This window comes from Polypterus senegalus, chromosome 13, assembly GCF_016835505.1.
Source record: "Polypterus senegalus isolate Bchr_013 chromosome 13, ASM1683550v1, whole genome shotgun sequence".
NCBI classification, from domain to species: Eukaryota; Metazoa; Chordata; class Cladistia; order Polypteriformes; family Polypteridae; genus Polypterus; species Polypterus senegalus.
In genome coordinates this window covers 108,648,668-108,665,100 of record NC_053166.1, presented here as the reverse complement: position 1 = coordinate 108,665,100, position 16,433 = coordinate 108,648,668, and the positions used below count along the sequence as shown (strand labels likewise).

At 37.6% G+C, this 16,433-nt stretch overlaps 1 protein-coding gene across 4 annotated transcripts in view; it reads right to left on the bottom strand.

Moving 5' to 3' along the window:
- Positions 1–16,433, bottom strand: part of itih6 (inter-alpha-trypsin inhibitor heavy chain family member 6) — a 119,204-nt gene that overhangs the window by 38,250 nt on the left and 64,521 nt on the right. For all 4 annotated transcript variants that reach the window (XM_039774456.1, XM_039774458.1, XM_039774455.1 and 1 more), the window contains exons 4-10: positions 15,777–15,887; positions 11,295–11,542; positions 10,680–10,852; positions 8,795–8,911; positions 6,229–6,400; positions 2,127–3,503; positions 805–828 (exon numbers count right to left, since the gene is read on the bottom strand). In XM_039774456.1, coding sequence (XP_039630390.1) covers positions 805–828; positions 2,127–3,503; positions 6,229–6,400; positions 8,795–8,911; positions 10,680–10,852; positions 11,295–11,542; positions 15,777–15,887 — 2,222 coding nt within the window. The remainder of the gene's footprint in view (positions 1–804; positions 829–2,126; positions 3,504–6,228; positions 6,401–8,794; positions 8,912–10,679; positions 10,853–11,294; positions 11,543–15,776; positions 15,888–16,433) is intronic.

Sequence of the window (16,433 nt, the reverse complement as noted above, 5' to 3'; positions counted from 1 at the left end):
AAAGGTACTTTCGTTCAAAATGATTGATTTGGTGTGCTCACCCTTCCCTTATGTTATTGCAGTTGTTGGAAATAATAAGACTGAGTCTATTGAGATTTTTAAGTGCAAGTTCATAACAACCCTTAGGAGGTACTTTATTACATTATGTTCAAATGTGGACCTAAAGTTCAACTTCCCAGTTTACTTTCTCCAGGAACATAAATTCCTGCATCTGCCCATTTTGCATTCTTTAGAAATGTTGTCAAATGTAAATGTTGTTTATGTTTCCTTCTGTTCTATAGCCCGTTGGATGAATCTTCTGTTACAATTTAAAGAAACATTTTGGATTTCTCTATTACTCTTCATTGAGATAGATAGATAGATAGATAGATAGATAGATAGATAGATAGATAGATAGATAGATAGATAGATAGATAGATAGATAGATAGATAAAGTACCTATAAAAAGCATCCACCCCCTTAAAAGTTTTCACATTGTTTTGTTATACAACATTGAATCGCAGTAGATTTAATTTGGCCTGTTTGTCTTTGATTAACAGAAAAAGAGATTCTTTAACATCAAAATAAAAAATGATCTCTGCAAAGAGGTTTAAATTAATGAAAAATTTAATAAAAAACATAAAAAACAAATCAAATTCAGTGAAAAACTCAATATAAAAATTTATTTAATTGAACTTGATTTTCATTTTATGCTGCATCTTAAAAAAGGACACTCATTAAAAACATATATATATATATATATATATATATATATATATATATATATATATATATATATATATATAAAATATAAAAATAACTCACCAATAGATTCTACTTCTGAGAGAACTGTAAAAAAAGAGCCATAGACAAAGTTTTGGTTATTGTATTGCATTACATCTACATGTTATTTTTTGTCTTTATTTTACTTGGCACAGTGAGGACAAAAGCCATATCCCAGAATAACTTAATTTATATACATGGCCATGTATCTCTTGATCTGTGAAAGGAAGACAAGGTCTACAGAAATCACCAACATGTGCAGAGGCAGAACAAGCAGCACGAACACCTAACTTTGTGAGTCAAACACTGCGCAGGCCATGGTGTTAACAGTCACACACAAAATACTTGGATATGCATGTGTTTGGTTGCATGTGATAAAAACAGACGCCAGTTTCCTAAATGAACTAACATTCACAGTGACTAGTATTATCAGGCAGAATAAAAGCACCAAGAACACAATGCTTTTTGAGAGGCTGTCAAGTAAAAGCACAATTAGAGTTAAAAAGAGTTTGTCTTAAGTGTAACACATAAACAAAGCAAACCAAATTGTAGCCAAAAGTAGATGGTGTTTGATGTTAATAGCATTGATGTTACTATACAAAACAGTCTATGTACACTTGTTTATAATGTGTAAATGACCTTTCTGACCTTGACTGGGATGAGGAGAGAATCCTGGTCTGGCCAAGAAGCCATAATGGATGGAGTGGTTCTTGGTTACTATCCCAGTCTAGGTGAAAGAATAATGGATGGTCAAGGGGAAACTGTCTGGCTAGATCAGTTGCTTTCCCAATATGATAGATGGCTCTGGCATGGTCCTAGTATGGATGCCCAGATGGCATCATGAAAATTTCAGTCGAGAAGGACAGCCTGGTCTGGGTGCATGGGTGCCACCTAGGGACATTGCTGGGGAAAGACCTCTTTGTTTTGTGGCCTAGCCCAGAAGTGTTTCTGTCATCCAATACTATCATACCACAAGTACTCCCGGGTCCTGCAAAAAAGAAGCTGCACCAATTAGGAAAGAGTGTTTGAGGACAAAGTTTGCTTCAGAGGAGCAAAGGAAGGACACAAAAGAGAAGAGTATTGTGTTTATGTGCTGTATTTTACAAGAAGCCTGTGGTGAAGGTATTTTTCTTTTCATAAATTATTTATTTGAACCTGGGACTTGTGTCTTTGAAGTTGCATCTGGGGTTTGGGAAGCTCTTACATCCCCTACAGGTCGCAAATATTTCTGATAAATCCCAGTGTGCGAAAGGACACCAAACACAATATAATTGTACACCTAAAGTGAAATATGAAAATATTTTAAAACAGCTGCAACAGCATTTATAAGGCTACTGATGTTACAACAAAAAAAATTCACATACCCATTTGATCGCCATCCAGGTCCTTGGCAGTATCATGTGGGGTCAAATTTGAAATCTCCTTTATCTGCATTAAGGCCTGTATCACAGAGGCTTCTTCGGTGACTTGGGGTATGGTGAAAGGCTCAGGAATGAGAGGTGGTGTGATGGCTGCTTGTCCTGTAAATGTCAAGTTCATTACCACAGGAGAACTAGTTGAGGAGCCTGGAAAACCCACAATGCTGCTCGTTGATGTTGTTTGTACAGTGCTATAACTGAGGACTGATGTAACATTCTCCAGCAGGACAGCAGGCTGCTTGGTTAAAATCAAATTGGTGGCCAGTATATTAGAGGAAGAAGTGGAAAATGGCTGTCCTGTTGTTGGTAAGTCAACAGGTAATACTGGAGACTTTGGGTGATCCACAATGGGTTTGGATTGATTGAATCTTGCAGTTGCTCTTGTAGTGGGAGAAGATGTTGGTGTTGGTAGCTTTCTAGCAGTGGTTGTTAAATTCCTGTGTCCCATTACTGGAGCAGTTTTGAGGAGAGGAGTATGAGTGTTAGCACTGGTAGCAGTTGTTGTGGTGGTCATCACAGTAGTGTTTGTGGTAACCTTCTGTGGTCTTTGTTTAGATTTCTCTTCATTGTCATCAGGCTTTACTATCACCAAGGAAGTGACTGGAGTGACAAAGTTATACTTAAGTGAAAGGTTGGTAGCTTTTTCCATAAGCAGCCTTTGTGTTGCTGGATCACTTCCATTCATACGCACTCGTAGAAGCTCTTTAATAGTGAAATATGCCCACAATCGATGTACAAAGTTTGGTATCCTTTCCAGCTCCCCAGAACACCCAAATGATGCATTACTGGGGTTCACAATTGCCACATCATTAGCTAGAGCTATATTTTTGTCCAGTCCTGAACCAGTCATGGTCACATGGAGATTTTTGACATCCTGTTGGACTCTACCTGCCACCACCAGTTCTGAGCCTTGGAAGTAGTTTGGGAAAAGGGACTGGGTGATATCATAGACATGGTTGTCTAGGTAATTGAGCTGGATGTCATAAAGCAGCGGGCTGGCCACTTCATCATAAAAGCCGGACAACTGCAAAGCAGCATCCGCATCTTCATAAATCCGGCGTGCCACTCCTCTGTTTTCCATGGAAAGTCGACGAAGCAGTGGGAAGTCAGCATCATCTCCAAATGCCAGACCAAAAAGAGAGGTTGAATTCAGGGTCTTTTTGGTATTTTGAGCAATTTTCTCCCCAGAAGTGACACCAATTGTGGGTTCTCCATCCGTAAGCAATATAACAAGAGGAATACGGTGCTTCCCTGAACGTTCCTCTGGGGTGTTGGTCTTGAGGATGGATCCAGCCATCATTAGGGCTGCATTGATGTCGGTCCCTGGATTAAAACATATGAAACAGTAAGGTAAAAGCAAAAAAAAAGACTGTTTTGTTTAAGATCAGCTCCCAGCAATGTATTAGGATACATACAGTGCATCCGGAAAGTATTCACAGCGCATCACTTTTTTCACATTTTGTTATGTTACAGCCTTATTCCAAAATGGATTAAATTCATTTTTTCCTCAGAGTTCTAAACACAACACCCCATAATGACAACGTGAAAAAAGTTTACTTGAGATATTTGCAAATTTATTAAAAATAAAAAAATTGAGAAATCACATGTACATAAGTATTCACAGCCTTTGCTCAATACTTTGTCCATGTACCTTTGGCAGCAATTACAGCCTCAAGTCTTTTTGAATATGATGCCACAAGTTTGGCACACCTATCCTTGGCCAGTTTCGCCCATTCCCCTTTGCAGCACGTCTCAAGTTCCATCAGGTTGGATGGGAAGTGTCGGTGCACAGCTATTTTAAGATCTCTCCAGAGATGTTCAATCGGATTCAAGTCTGGGCTCTGGCTGGGCCACTCAAGGGCATTCACAGAGTTGTCCTGAAGCCACTCCTTTGATATCTTGGCTGTTTGCTTAGGGTCGTTGTCCTGCTGAAAGATGAACCGTCATCCCAATCTGAGGTCAAGAGCGCTCTGGAGCAGGTTTTCATCCAGGATATCTCTGTACGTTGCTGCAGTCATTTTTCTCTTTATCCTGACTAGTCTCCCAGTTCCTGCTGCTGAAAAACATCCCCACAGCATGATGCTGCCACCACCATGCTTCACTGTAGGGATGGTATTGGCCTGGTGATGAGTGGTGCCTGGTTTCCTCCAAACCTGACGCCTGACATTCACACCAAAGAGTTCAATCTTTGTCTCAACAGACCAGAGAATTTTGTTTCCCATGGTCTGAGAGTCCTTCAGGTGCCTTTTGGCAAACTCCAGGTGGGCAGCCATGTGCCTTTTACTAAGGTGTGGCTTCCATCTGGCCACTCTACAATACAGGCCTGATTGGTGGATTGCTGCAGAGATGGTTGTCCTTCTGGAAGGTTCTCCTCTCTCCACAGAGGACCTCTGGAGCTCAGACGTTAAGCAATCTGTAAGCTTAGCGCTGATTCTTCAAAACGTTTAAAGAACATTGAAATATCTTCGTAGTACATGTTTAATTATTCTATCCTTCACGACACTCCCAGTAAAGAATATAGATTATTTAAATGAAGTTAAAGTTTTATGTGTATAATTTAACAAACATTTTTTGCTGCATTTCACCTTAAAAATGATATCGTCATCATATGTAAATACGTGCTTTATAAAGTGACTCAGGTTGTGAGATATTATAACTGTAGTGCAAGTTTACAGTGGGGTGATTGTACTTATAAGTACAAACCGTTCTACAAGGTGCAATTGATTGAGTGCATTTAAAGTTCTTGGGATTAAACTGTTTCTGAACCGCGAGGTCTGTACAGGAAAGGCTTTAAAACGTATTGCAGTGGCTGAGACAGCGTGTGCTTAATGCCGTATACTGATAATTCTCTTTCCGATCAGCTGCTGCTGTGATTCACACTCAGATACAGTGATATAAATACTCCGAGTCGTGCAGTGAGAGTAATATGGAAAAAGATGATCCGCTGTGACAACTCCTAACGGGAGGAGCTGAAAGAAGAAGAAGAAGAAGAAGAAGAAGAAGAAGGAGAAGTGAGAGTAACAACGCTAAAGCAGTTATGGTATTTGGAATACTATGGCTGTTCCCTCTACCATTATATTGTTACGAGTTAATTACAATCAGATGCATTACACTAATAAACAATATGCGGTTAGTTTCTGTGTATTTATAAAGCCGCGTCATGAAAATAAGGTGTAACCACACAAGAACAGTACCATTGCTTTGACGCTGGGTGCCGCCAGTTTGCAAAACCGAGCGGAGAACTTGCGTACGACAAGGCATGAGGTACCGTGGAAAAGTGCGTGGCTTTACGCCAAGTGTAGGTTTTATACATTGCGATTTGAACGTGGAAAAGTTCTTACGCAACATTTCTGTGCGTACGCACCGTTTATACATGAGGCCCCTGGTGATTTCGAACTTCTTCCACTTACGGATGATGGAGGCCACTGTGCTCATTGGGACCTTCAAAGCAGCAGAAATTTTTCTGTAACCTTCCCTAGATTTGTGCCTCGCGACAATCCTGTCTCGGAGGTGTACAGATAATTCCTTTGACTTCATGCTTGGTTTGTGCTCTGACATGAACTGTCAACTGTGGGACCTCATATAGACAGGTGTGCGCCTTTCCAAATCATGTCCAATCAACTGAATTTACCACAGGTGGACTCCAATTAAGCTGCAGAAACATCTCAAGGATGATCAGGGGAAACAGGATGCACCCAAGCTCAATTTTGAGCTTCATGGCAAAGGCTGTTAATACTTATGTACATGTGCTTTCTCAGTTTCTTTTATTTTTAATAAATTTGCAAAAATCTCAAGTAAACTTTTTTCACGTTGTCATTATGGGGTGTTGTGTTTAGAACTCTGAGGAAAAAATGAATTTAATCCATTTTGGAAAAAGGCTGTAACATAAGAAAATGTGGAAAAAGTAATGCGCTGTGAATACTTTCCGGATGCACTGTATATAGTAGTACATCTCCTAGTTACTAATCTACTATCCTCTTTGAGCTGAACATGACATTCACAATTCACTCGCTTCTCATCAAAACTGATGTGATGGTATTATACCCACAGCCATCTGCTACAATTTTGCTGACAAAATCCTTGGCTTTCTTCACATTCTGCGGAGTTGCCTGGATGGTGCTATTTGGATTCCAGATGTTCACTACATCAGAAAATGTGATGATGTTGAAATGGTCATCAGGTCGAAGGTCACTCAGGATAGTTTGCATTGCATTTTTAGTCTAAAATGAAGGACAAACATGTAAATGGGCACACTGAGTTAGCATCCAAATGGAACAAAGTTCTTCTAAAAACATTCATGTCTTATCTTAGAGAGTTTCGTGTTATTTCAGAAAAGTAAACATGACCAGGACAACAGAGAGACATTATCATTCAAAAATCCTGTCTAAGGATCCTTGACACTTTCTTGCCATAAATACCAATCCATTTAGAAATCCTTAAGAAGAAAGGCAACAGTGTTTTTTATAAAACTCTGATCCGGTGAAAGCAATCTTTTGCTTCTTTGACATTTCTGAAAGACTTTCTTGTGGTGGGTGCCAAAGTAGGGATGTACATTAGAGTTAGGTAGGAATAGTAGTCAGGAAAAAGCCAAACAGAAACATATATCATTATTACATGATGGAAAACTGAAATACTGCCACATCCGCTATGTTCCACTTCCAAAGTGAATTACCTGTAAATAAATACTCTGTCTGCAGAGATGTAAGAAAATGGTAAGTGGGGATAAAAAAAAAAAACTAAAACCCCTTAGATCATTAGGTGGAAATCAGGAGTTCCACTAAAACGAAAACAAACCCTGTTGCATGTTATGCAAGTTGGTGTTCAGGGTTGCAAAGATATTTGGATGTATCAGGAGGAGACATAGGAGGATGGCTCCAGAGAACATTCTTGACTCTAGAATTCATAATGAAGAAGTAACTCCAGAGTGAAGTTTCTGTTTGTGTACTTGTGCTAGTACATTTATATATCCCTTTCTGGAGTACTTTATCAGTAATATAGGCAAACCTTTTTAATTACTTTGCCATGTTTTCCATGTATTCTAGATTCAACAGTATTCACCTCTCGCAACAGATAACTTTGTCTGAGGACAGCATGCCAGCTCAATGTGTTTTATGAGATTCATGGTGACCTGAGACTTGTAAATATAACATTATTCTTTTGAAGAGGAAGTAGGGAAGGTTTTTTAAAGGAATGTCAATAAATTGATGAGGAAAACCTAAACTGGGAAAGCTGCTATAGAAATAAATTGTATTATTATTGCTATTAACTAAGTATTGACATTAAATGATTTCTAAGAAATATCCACAGAAGTATTTTTACAAGGACTGCCAAATTTATAAAGTAGTTTTTCAAAGGCTACCCTAATTCTTACATAAGCAAAAAGCCCTCAGTTTTCTTTAAATAAGTGACTTAAGATATACAGTGGAACCTCGGTTCACAACCATAATTTGTTCCAAAACTCTGGTTGTAAACCGATTTGGTCGTGAACCAAAGTAATTTCCCCCATAGGATTCTATGTAAATACAATTAATCTGTTCCAGACCGTACAAACTGTATGTAAATATATTTTTAAGCACAAATATAGTTAATTACACTATAGAATGCACAGCGTAATAGTAAACTAAATGTAAAAATATTGAATAACACTGAGAAAACCTTGAACAACAGAGAAAACTAACACTGCAAAAGTTCACACTGTAGCGCTACAAACTGCTCAACAAAAACACTTTGAGTTTTAAGCACAGGGTAAAAAATGAACATTTGAAAAATCCATAATTTAATAAACCACCAAGAAAAGTAACATTGCAACAATACATGCTACAAACCGATCGCTGTAAACAGAAGTGAAAACAAAAACAAGCCCGGTTCATTCTTTAACTGCCTTCTCTGCCTTATGCGTCCAACCCTCTCTCGCGCTTTCTGTCTCTCTCGCGCCTGTGTGTGTGTCTCTCTCTCTCTCGCACGTGTTTGTCTCTCTCGCGCGCCTTTGTGTGTGTCTCTCTCGCGCCTGTGTGTGTGTGTGTCTCTAGCGCCTGTGTGTGTGTGTGTGTGTCTCTCTCTAGCGCCTGTGTGTGTGTGTCTCTCTCGCGCGCGCATGTGTGTGTGTGTGTGTGTGTGTGTGTGCGTGCGTGTGTGTGTTGTGCTCTCTCTCGCTCTCGCTCGCTCGCTGCTCAGGGAATGCACAGGGAGAGACTGAACACGTGCAGAAATCATCGGTGTGCACAAACCGAAAGGGAAACTGGCTTGTTCGTATACCGAGTGTGTGGTCGTGAACAGATGCAAAAGTTTGGCGAACTTTTTGGTCGTAAATCGATTTGTACATGGTCCGAGACGTTCGTGAACCGAGGTTCCACTGTAGTTGTAAAAGGACTCTATCATATTATTCTGACCTTATCCCAGCACTTATGCATGCATTTTCAGAAGGTGTTGTGCATTAGAAGGTCCATGGACACCATAGAGGATATTCTGAAACTTTAACCCATGCAAGCAAGACTGCAAGGGTATAATGTTTAAATAGGTGCAGTCTAGTCTGGTGCCGCCGGAGGATAGCATTGATTGGTAGCCTTCTATCTTCTGAGTAGACTCTTTACCCAACATAAGGAGATATACAGTACCTGCTTGATTTTTGTTCCAATCATAGAGCCACTGACATCAATCAGGAAAATCACATTTTTAGGAATGATGGGTAGACCACGAGGAGCAAAATAGTGCACAAAGTAGCCATTGTAGATCTGGAAAGTTAATGAACAGAACAAAGAACACTGTCAGAGAACTTTACAAGCACCACAAATTTGAAATATCCTTCTTTGCATTCAAAAGATTTCCAAAACTGTTTGACTAATGTCTTCTGCATTTCCTACACTGTTATAATGCCGTCTTACTCAGCTTTACTCAGCTTACTCAGAATTCTAATCCATCCTAACATAATACAATAAAAAGTGATATCCTATTTTACTTAAATTAGAAAGTTCTACTCTTTTTTGCAGCCGATGGTGTCAAGCTCCAGGCTAGCACCATTGCATGTAAAGGATGAGCAATGCCTGGGTTACTGTTAGCTAACAGTTGGCCTGTAACCTGAATAAAGTAGACTCAGCAAATGGACACACTGATAATTCATTCATTTGAATGAAGCAGAATTTATTAATGGAATGCCCAATCTCATTGTTTATTGTTTTTTGTAAATAAATAGAGCAATGAAGTATGACCTTCCTACTGTATCTCTTAATTGAGGAAATTTATCAGTCAATATTAAAATCAAGGTAAGAGGCCCATTATTTTTTTTCTTCAATTCTTTTAGTATGTGCTAAAGTCATACTAGGCTCATTAAAGCAGATGGTGAGATTTTTCATCTTAATACATTTTCATTTTTACTTCAATTCTGGAAACCATCATGACTGATTATTAATAGGCATTTACCATTATCTTTATTTTCTTGGTGCTCTGCTGTGGTATCATTCTTACTTTGAATAGAGTGCCTTTCCTAGTCTTGGAAGAAACACAGATTACAGAGTGGAGGACAGTTATCATCAACATCAGCAGTGACAGACCTAGTGTCAGACCATTGTATGGTTTCACTAAAACCACAAACTACAGTCAATCTTGTAGTATAATTCAGAATGGCCATGAAGTGGTTAAATACAAGCTGTCCTAGACTTTGACTTTGCATTTTCATCTATTTATGTTCCAACTATTTGAACCCTTTAGAATAAAACATACAAAGTACTTTGCACTTCAAATCAATTTATTAAAGTCTGTATACAGAGTTGTGCAGCATTATGACACAGTGGTTGGTGCTGCTGTATCCCAGTTCTAAAATTCTGGACTCAAATCTGATGTCATTTACTGTCTGTGAGGAGTTTTCAGTTTCTCCTACAAATGTGTGGATTTTCTCCAGGAGAACTGGTTTTACCCAATGTCCAAACGATGTGCAGGATAGGTTGACTGACGACTCCAAATTGATCCACTTTGCGTAAATGAGTTTGAGTGAGTGTGTGTGTAATTTGTGAGAAGCCTGCAGCCTGTTCACGTCTGACTGCATTATTGCGCCTGATGCTGCCAGGGTATGCTCTCCTCTCTGTGGGCCTTTACTGAAAAAAAGGGGTTGAAAAATTAAGTTGATGGATGAATTAATCGATATACTTATCTATGGGAAAATATAATATATACTTTATATGTGTTATGTTCCAGTGTAGTGAAGTGCACTACATTAAAAATTAAGAAATGGGAAATGATAGCAGGCTGCAGCAGACCACAGCTGTAGTATGTATACAATGAAAACCCATGTGTAATTAATGTATGTAGGAATTAGCTTTACTCTTTAATCAACGGTTTTTGGGAAAGCATTTTCCTTAAAAACACAAAATCCTGTTCTAGTCTTGTCAGAACTTTACAAATCTGTCTTCTGATAAAGATAATGTGAATAATTCAATGCAAAATACTAATAATGACAAACATGGAGGGGAGACTGTTCCCTTCTGATGGTGAGGAATTTGTCACTACCTGTACATCTCCTATAAGGTCTTTGAGGTCAACATCATATTGGACCACAAAATCACCAGCAATGCCAGTAGAAGTGGAATATGTTTCCTGATCCCTCAGAGTCGGAGTGAATCGGATGTGGGCACAATTTGGGCTCTGCTGAACCTTTGTTGATGGTGGCATATTGGCATCTCCTGTATTAAAAAAGAAATAGGTCTTGTAAGTGAAGCTATTGACAGTTATTAAATGAAGTCTACATGTAAAAAACAATTGTTAAAAAAAAAAAGTTCATAAAAAGAAATCCCAATCATAGAAGGCATCAGGGGGTTATGCTTGGCAGTTGTCAGGGCAGTGGGAGTCTTGTAGAATCTACCCTGTCAAGTAGTCCAAGCAGATACTCTTTAAAATGTAAGAAGCTATTAGACATGGTTGATGAAAACTTAAACATTACCTAAATATTCAGGCCATATGGAATAGCTTTCTATTGCAAAGCAACTGCTATTCACTGTATCAACTGATCACACAATGTCTAGAATTGCTCTTCTCACACTGAGGCAGGTTTAACGTTCACATTGCTCTTTCAAACATGAGGTTTCAAATAAGGATTAAAATAAGTTAACAGATGTGCTGACTCACCTCTCACTGTGTTGGATAACAGTTTTGTGGTTCTCAAAGGTAACACTTTCAAGAAACTTATGCCAGTCCTTTCTGAGATGGAGAGCTCCAGAGTTAGATTGCTAACAAGCTGGCCCGGCCTAACACTCAGCACCACTTCATAATGGCCAAGGCGTCGCTGCAACAGCTCCTCATAGGTCAATGTGAAGGTCATCTGTGACTCTGCCTCTACATTAATGGCCAAGCGAAATTTCTCTGTCTCCCTCTCCCTAATTTATTAAAACAGCAATGCATCAGAGTTGGTATAGTTACTAAATGGATGTAATTCTTTAAAAATTATTAATTATTTGTCTCAAATTGGGTCATTTTACTCATTACCTCCTGGAAAAACTTATTAAATTATTAAAAATTAAATTACTGATCACTTTACTTTTACATTACTCTCTAAATTAATGCAAATATATACCAAATTGAATGCAAAAGGATGACAAGCAAGCAGACACCTTTAGTTCATAAAAATAATTTTTAATAAAAAATAAACAACAATAATTAAAAATAAAACAGACTTAGCCACTCATACATGGTGAGATGAGAAAACTTATTGATTGAGCAGGCCAACTACCTGCAGTGTTTGTTGTGTAAAACAACAAATACACCCACGTCTATCCCATTTTGTTACTCCTTACACTATCAAAGTTTTAAAGCATTTACATTGTGCAATTACTTAACTTACAAACACTAAAAATATAAAGATTTATTCACATTACCTATACACTTGGGCACATCGAAGAAATATGAGAAAAATAATCAAACTGCATGCCACTACTTTTATGACACATGGCCCTTTTCATTTAACTGGATAGTAAGACCATTTCCTTATGAATTCTTTGATCAAGATTCTGTATATCACAATGAACAAAAATATTAAGGTAGCTAACATTTAATTCACTTTGTACCATTTCCTTTACATTGGGATGAAATCTCTAAATTAATTAAATCTTTCAAAGTATTGTGAAACAGAAAAATAGTTATCTTTCAAAATAAAAGTCAAATTCTTTATTTCTTAGTAGAAAAAATCAAACTTAAAACAATCCCACAGTAATATAATATAAAATAACACATACCCTATTCATTGTTAAATTCAAAGAATTCTTATGCCTGTGTGTAAATAGTGCAAATTAGAGAGAAGTCATCAATTAGGTAGCCTCACTCTCCTCCTCAAAAGTTAAGTGAAATGGAATGTCTTCCGTCAAAAACTTTAAAGACATTTACATTTTACTTGCTTAGAAAAAATGTGTAATGCAAGTAATGAAATTCTAGTTAAGTCAGCAACTGTAACGTAACAGCAAGCATTTAAAATGTAATGCACTACACTTGTTTTGCTACAAGGAAATGTACTGTAATACATCACTTTCTACTGCATTAACCCCCAACTTTGCAATGCATGTTTGTAAAGAAGTGTCACACAGACCAGTTGGTACTAAAACTGCATGATTGTTAAAAAGAGGGTGAAAAAACTGCCTCTAACAAGTAACATCCATCCATCCATTATCCAACCTGCTATATCCTAACAAGTGACAGTGAACTTAAAATTTGCAAAATGTTTTGAATCTAATAGGCCTACCAAAATATTTTAGAATCTGGATGACTGCACAAATTATTATTTTTGTTCATTGTGCTCACCAACTTGAGGTATCACCATAAAAATTGAGTGTCCTCAAAAGGGAAACATTTCCCACCTAGAGGCATGGACAGGTAGAATGCATCAGACTGCCTACCATTGATCTTCTCAGCAAGCCTACTAGTACCAGCTGAGTTGAGACCTGTCTATGCTTGGGAAATTACTCTGTCTCCCTTATCTCAATTATTATAAGGCTGTCTCCCTTATCTCAATTATTCATCCACGCTATGATGGTAGTAGTGGAATTCAAACCAGGAGCCTTCAGATTTCAGAACAGGCATTTTAGTCAGTGGATTAGAAAGAGAACCCCCTTGATTACACAGGCTGAAAACAGCCCCAAATTCACATCCTCCTGCTAATCTAATTTAGGAAGAGTAGCTGAGTGGAGCATTGTTTTCAGTAAGCTAATCATCAGAGATATGATGATAACCCGGAGCTTTGGGGCAGATTAGGGAATTCAATTACATTCATTAACACTTTTTTCACTAAAATCCAAAATAATATTGCTATCTGGAAGAATGGAGCAATGAAACATCTTTTTTGGCATTGTGGAATCCAACAGGAGACAAGACCACCAATTTGTGCAGGACAACTAAAAATGGTAACAGAAGGGCAGGCAGGAGAACCCTGACTTGAAATGTACAAAGATCATCAGCTTAGGTATTTATGGTTGCATAAATGACATGGTGGACCTGGTGGTGGGGGACCTATTGTTTTATTGTATTTTGTGATTACTAATTATGACTATTTGTAATTTAGTTATATTTTTTATGATAAAATCTGCACTTTCATGTATTAGCTAATACTATTAACCTTTTCATTAATGGCACTGTTATGCATTAGGCTCTGGTCAATGAGACAATATGGAGGGAATACTCAGCAAATATCATCATTAGAGTCAGTAAAATCAAAAGTGGGGAGTCTTTAAATTTATACTTTGACCCTTGCTCTATTAATGTTCTAAGGGCTGGCTTTGCTTTTATGGAATCAAGCAGTCACATACTGTACTAGGAAAAAGCCTTAAATAGGGAGTTTACGTCCCTACTGGGAGATAGTGGTTAGAGCCCAATATAGGCAATATTGTTCAATAAAGGAAAGATTAGAGTTGCCTTAATTAGCAGGTCTAGGACTCAGAAAAAGGTTAATCATGTACATGTAGTGTCAGAATGCTAAAACAGGGACATGTACCATGTTCACAAGAACAGACCAAGCCTGAAAAACACATTTTGAAGAGCATGAGAAGAACTATACAAAAACAAACTGAGTTCTATTAAATATTGAATTTGCTGCCCAATTAAATATCCATCATAAGAATAATACAGAACCTCTGCACCAGAAATAAAAACCAAGCTTGAAATACAGTAAATGGAATATGGAAAGCAAGGCTAGGTATACAAAATCAATGCTCTAAAGAGGTCATGTAATTGGAAAAACAAATCTCAGGTACTGCATGAGACTGGATAAAACAAAATTTTAAAAAATAAGATGAAACAGATTTAATTTGATAACCAATGTGATTAACTGCAAATGTGCACATCATGACTTTGGACTAGAAATAAAAAGACTGATATTTGGTGTTTACTGATACTGAAAATAGATGCAATGAAATACATCTACATTTTGCTTTATATATATAAATCATATGTTCACATACTTTTGTTATCATTCATAACTTAATGTGTGCCAATTATGCATAATATTTTTATTCTCAACTTGACCATTAGATTAACATGTTAAAAATTAATTCAAACATGTTTACCATACTAGAGCCTTCTTTAATCAAACTATCACAGATTTTTTTTCAGTACAGTCGATTCCTGTTAATCGGACCACATTGGGACGCGATCATTTTGGTCCTAATAACCGGCTGGTCCGATTACACGAACATGCCCTATACATGTGCAACCAAGACGGGATGTGCTATAAGTAAAATATTAAAATGTCTTAAGACTTTTATTGTGCTGCACACGCATATGGCGAGCGTACAAACAAGAACTACATACATGTACATGTACGGTTGCTTACAACTTTGTTTATTGAAAAAGAAATCTACAAATTCTTCGAAACGATCTACACGACACTCAGCATGCGAAGCGAAGGTCACATTACCAAATTCCAGTCAACGTTTGAAGAACTTGTCTAGTGTGATCTGACGCATTCTGTTTACACACTGCACTTGTTTACGCTCGACTTCATGTTACCGGCTACTGGGCAGTCCGTTTTAGGAAAGAAACGGCAGGCATGTTCACCCCCACTGGTTTGCACTTGGTACAAATTTTCCGACTTCCTGACCTTTGATAAAAGCATAAATTCTCCTGGGGAACCCTGGGATCCTCCCGGTGTCGCTGACGCGCTTTACATCCGCTTTCCACGGGCGACTTGTGGCTTCTTTTTCTTATTCTCTGTCACGTTCTTTGGTCCGATTAAACGGAATTTTGGTCCAAATAAGCTAACAATATTAGGCTTATGTAATATGATCTGTTTCGGTTCTTTAGGATTTAGTCCGAATAAGCGGCTGGTCCGATTAACTGGTGGTCCAATTAACCGGAATCGACTGTATATGTTATTTCCCTCATTAAGTATTACAAGAATCACTTCTCAATTACTGTACTGTATTACTTTAATGGTTAACTTAGTTTAGGAGTTCACCACAACATTTAAAGTATTGAACTACTGACAAAAAAAAATCTGTTTTCCTTTGAAAATGGCTGACAAAAAAAAATCTGTTTACCTTTGAAAATGGCTATCTGAAATCAGTTGTGCCATGCACCATTATGGTAGCCTTGTGTTTAAAGTGCAGTGCAATAAATGAAGTTGCTTACTTAGTCCCAACATGTCCAGCTGTGCGACCTTTCTTCTTTGCCTCTTCATATATTCTTTTAGCCGTGGCTCTTTCCTTCACCTCGGCCACATAAACCTTGTTGTTTATGGTTCTGAAAACAAACCATTAGAATTTAGTGGTGCAGATGGATTTTCTAATGATACCATAGACCAAATAAAAGGCACATTCTTTTTTGTGATCAATGTCTTATTAAACTTTCAGCAAAACATAATGAGTTGGATCAAGAAGAAAAAAGCCCAAGACAGATTCAGATCATTACCATAATAACATTTGCAAATTCATAGGTGTCTCTTTCCTTACACAACTACTTCTTTCACTTTAACTTTGTTATTGTTATTATCTAGTAAAAACTTTGTATAAACCACTTTAATTAGCACACTCGTATTTTAAGTGAAGTAGACACAATGAATCTATTCACTCTTTCGGAGTTTGACAGTTGATCACACCAAGCCCATTATTAGGACAGTAATCAGAGAACAACTTTTCAGCTCTTATTACTAATTTATAATACATTATATACTGCAGTCACGAATCTGGCAATGTAAAAACATGCTTCTTATGTCTTGTGAAAGTTTTTTGACAACAAGAGCAATGTGTAAAAATGTGCAAAATGAAACAATATGCACATGGCTGGTTT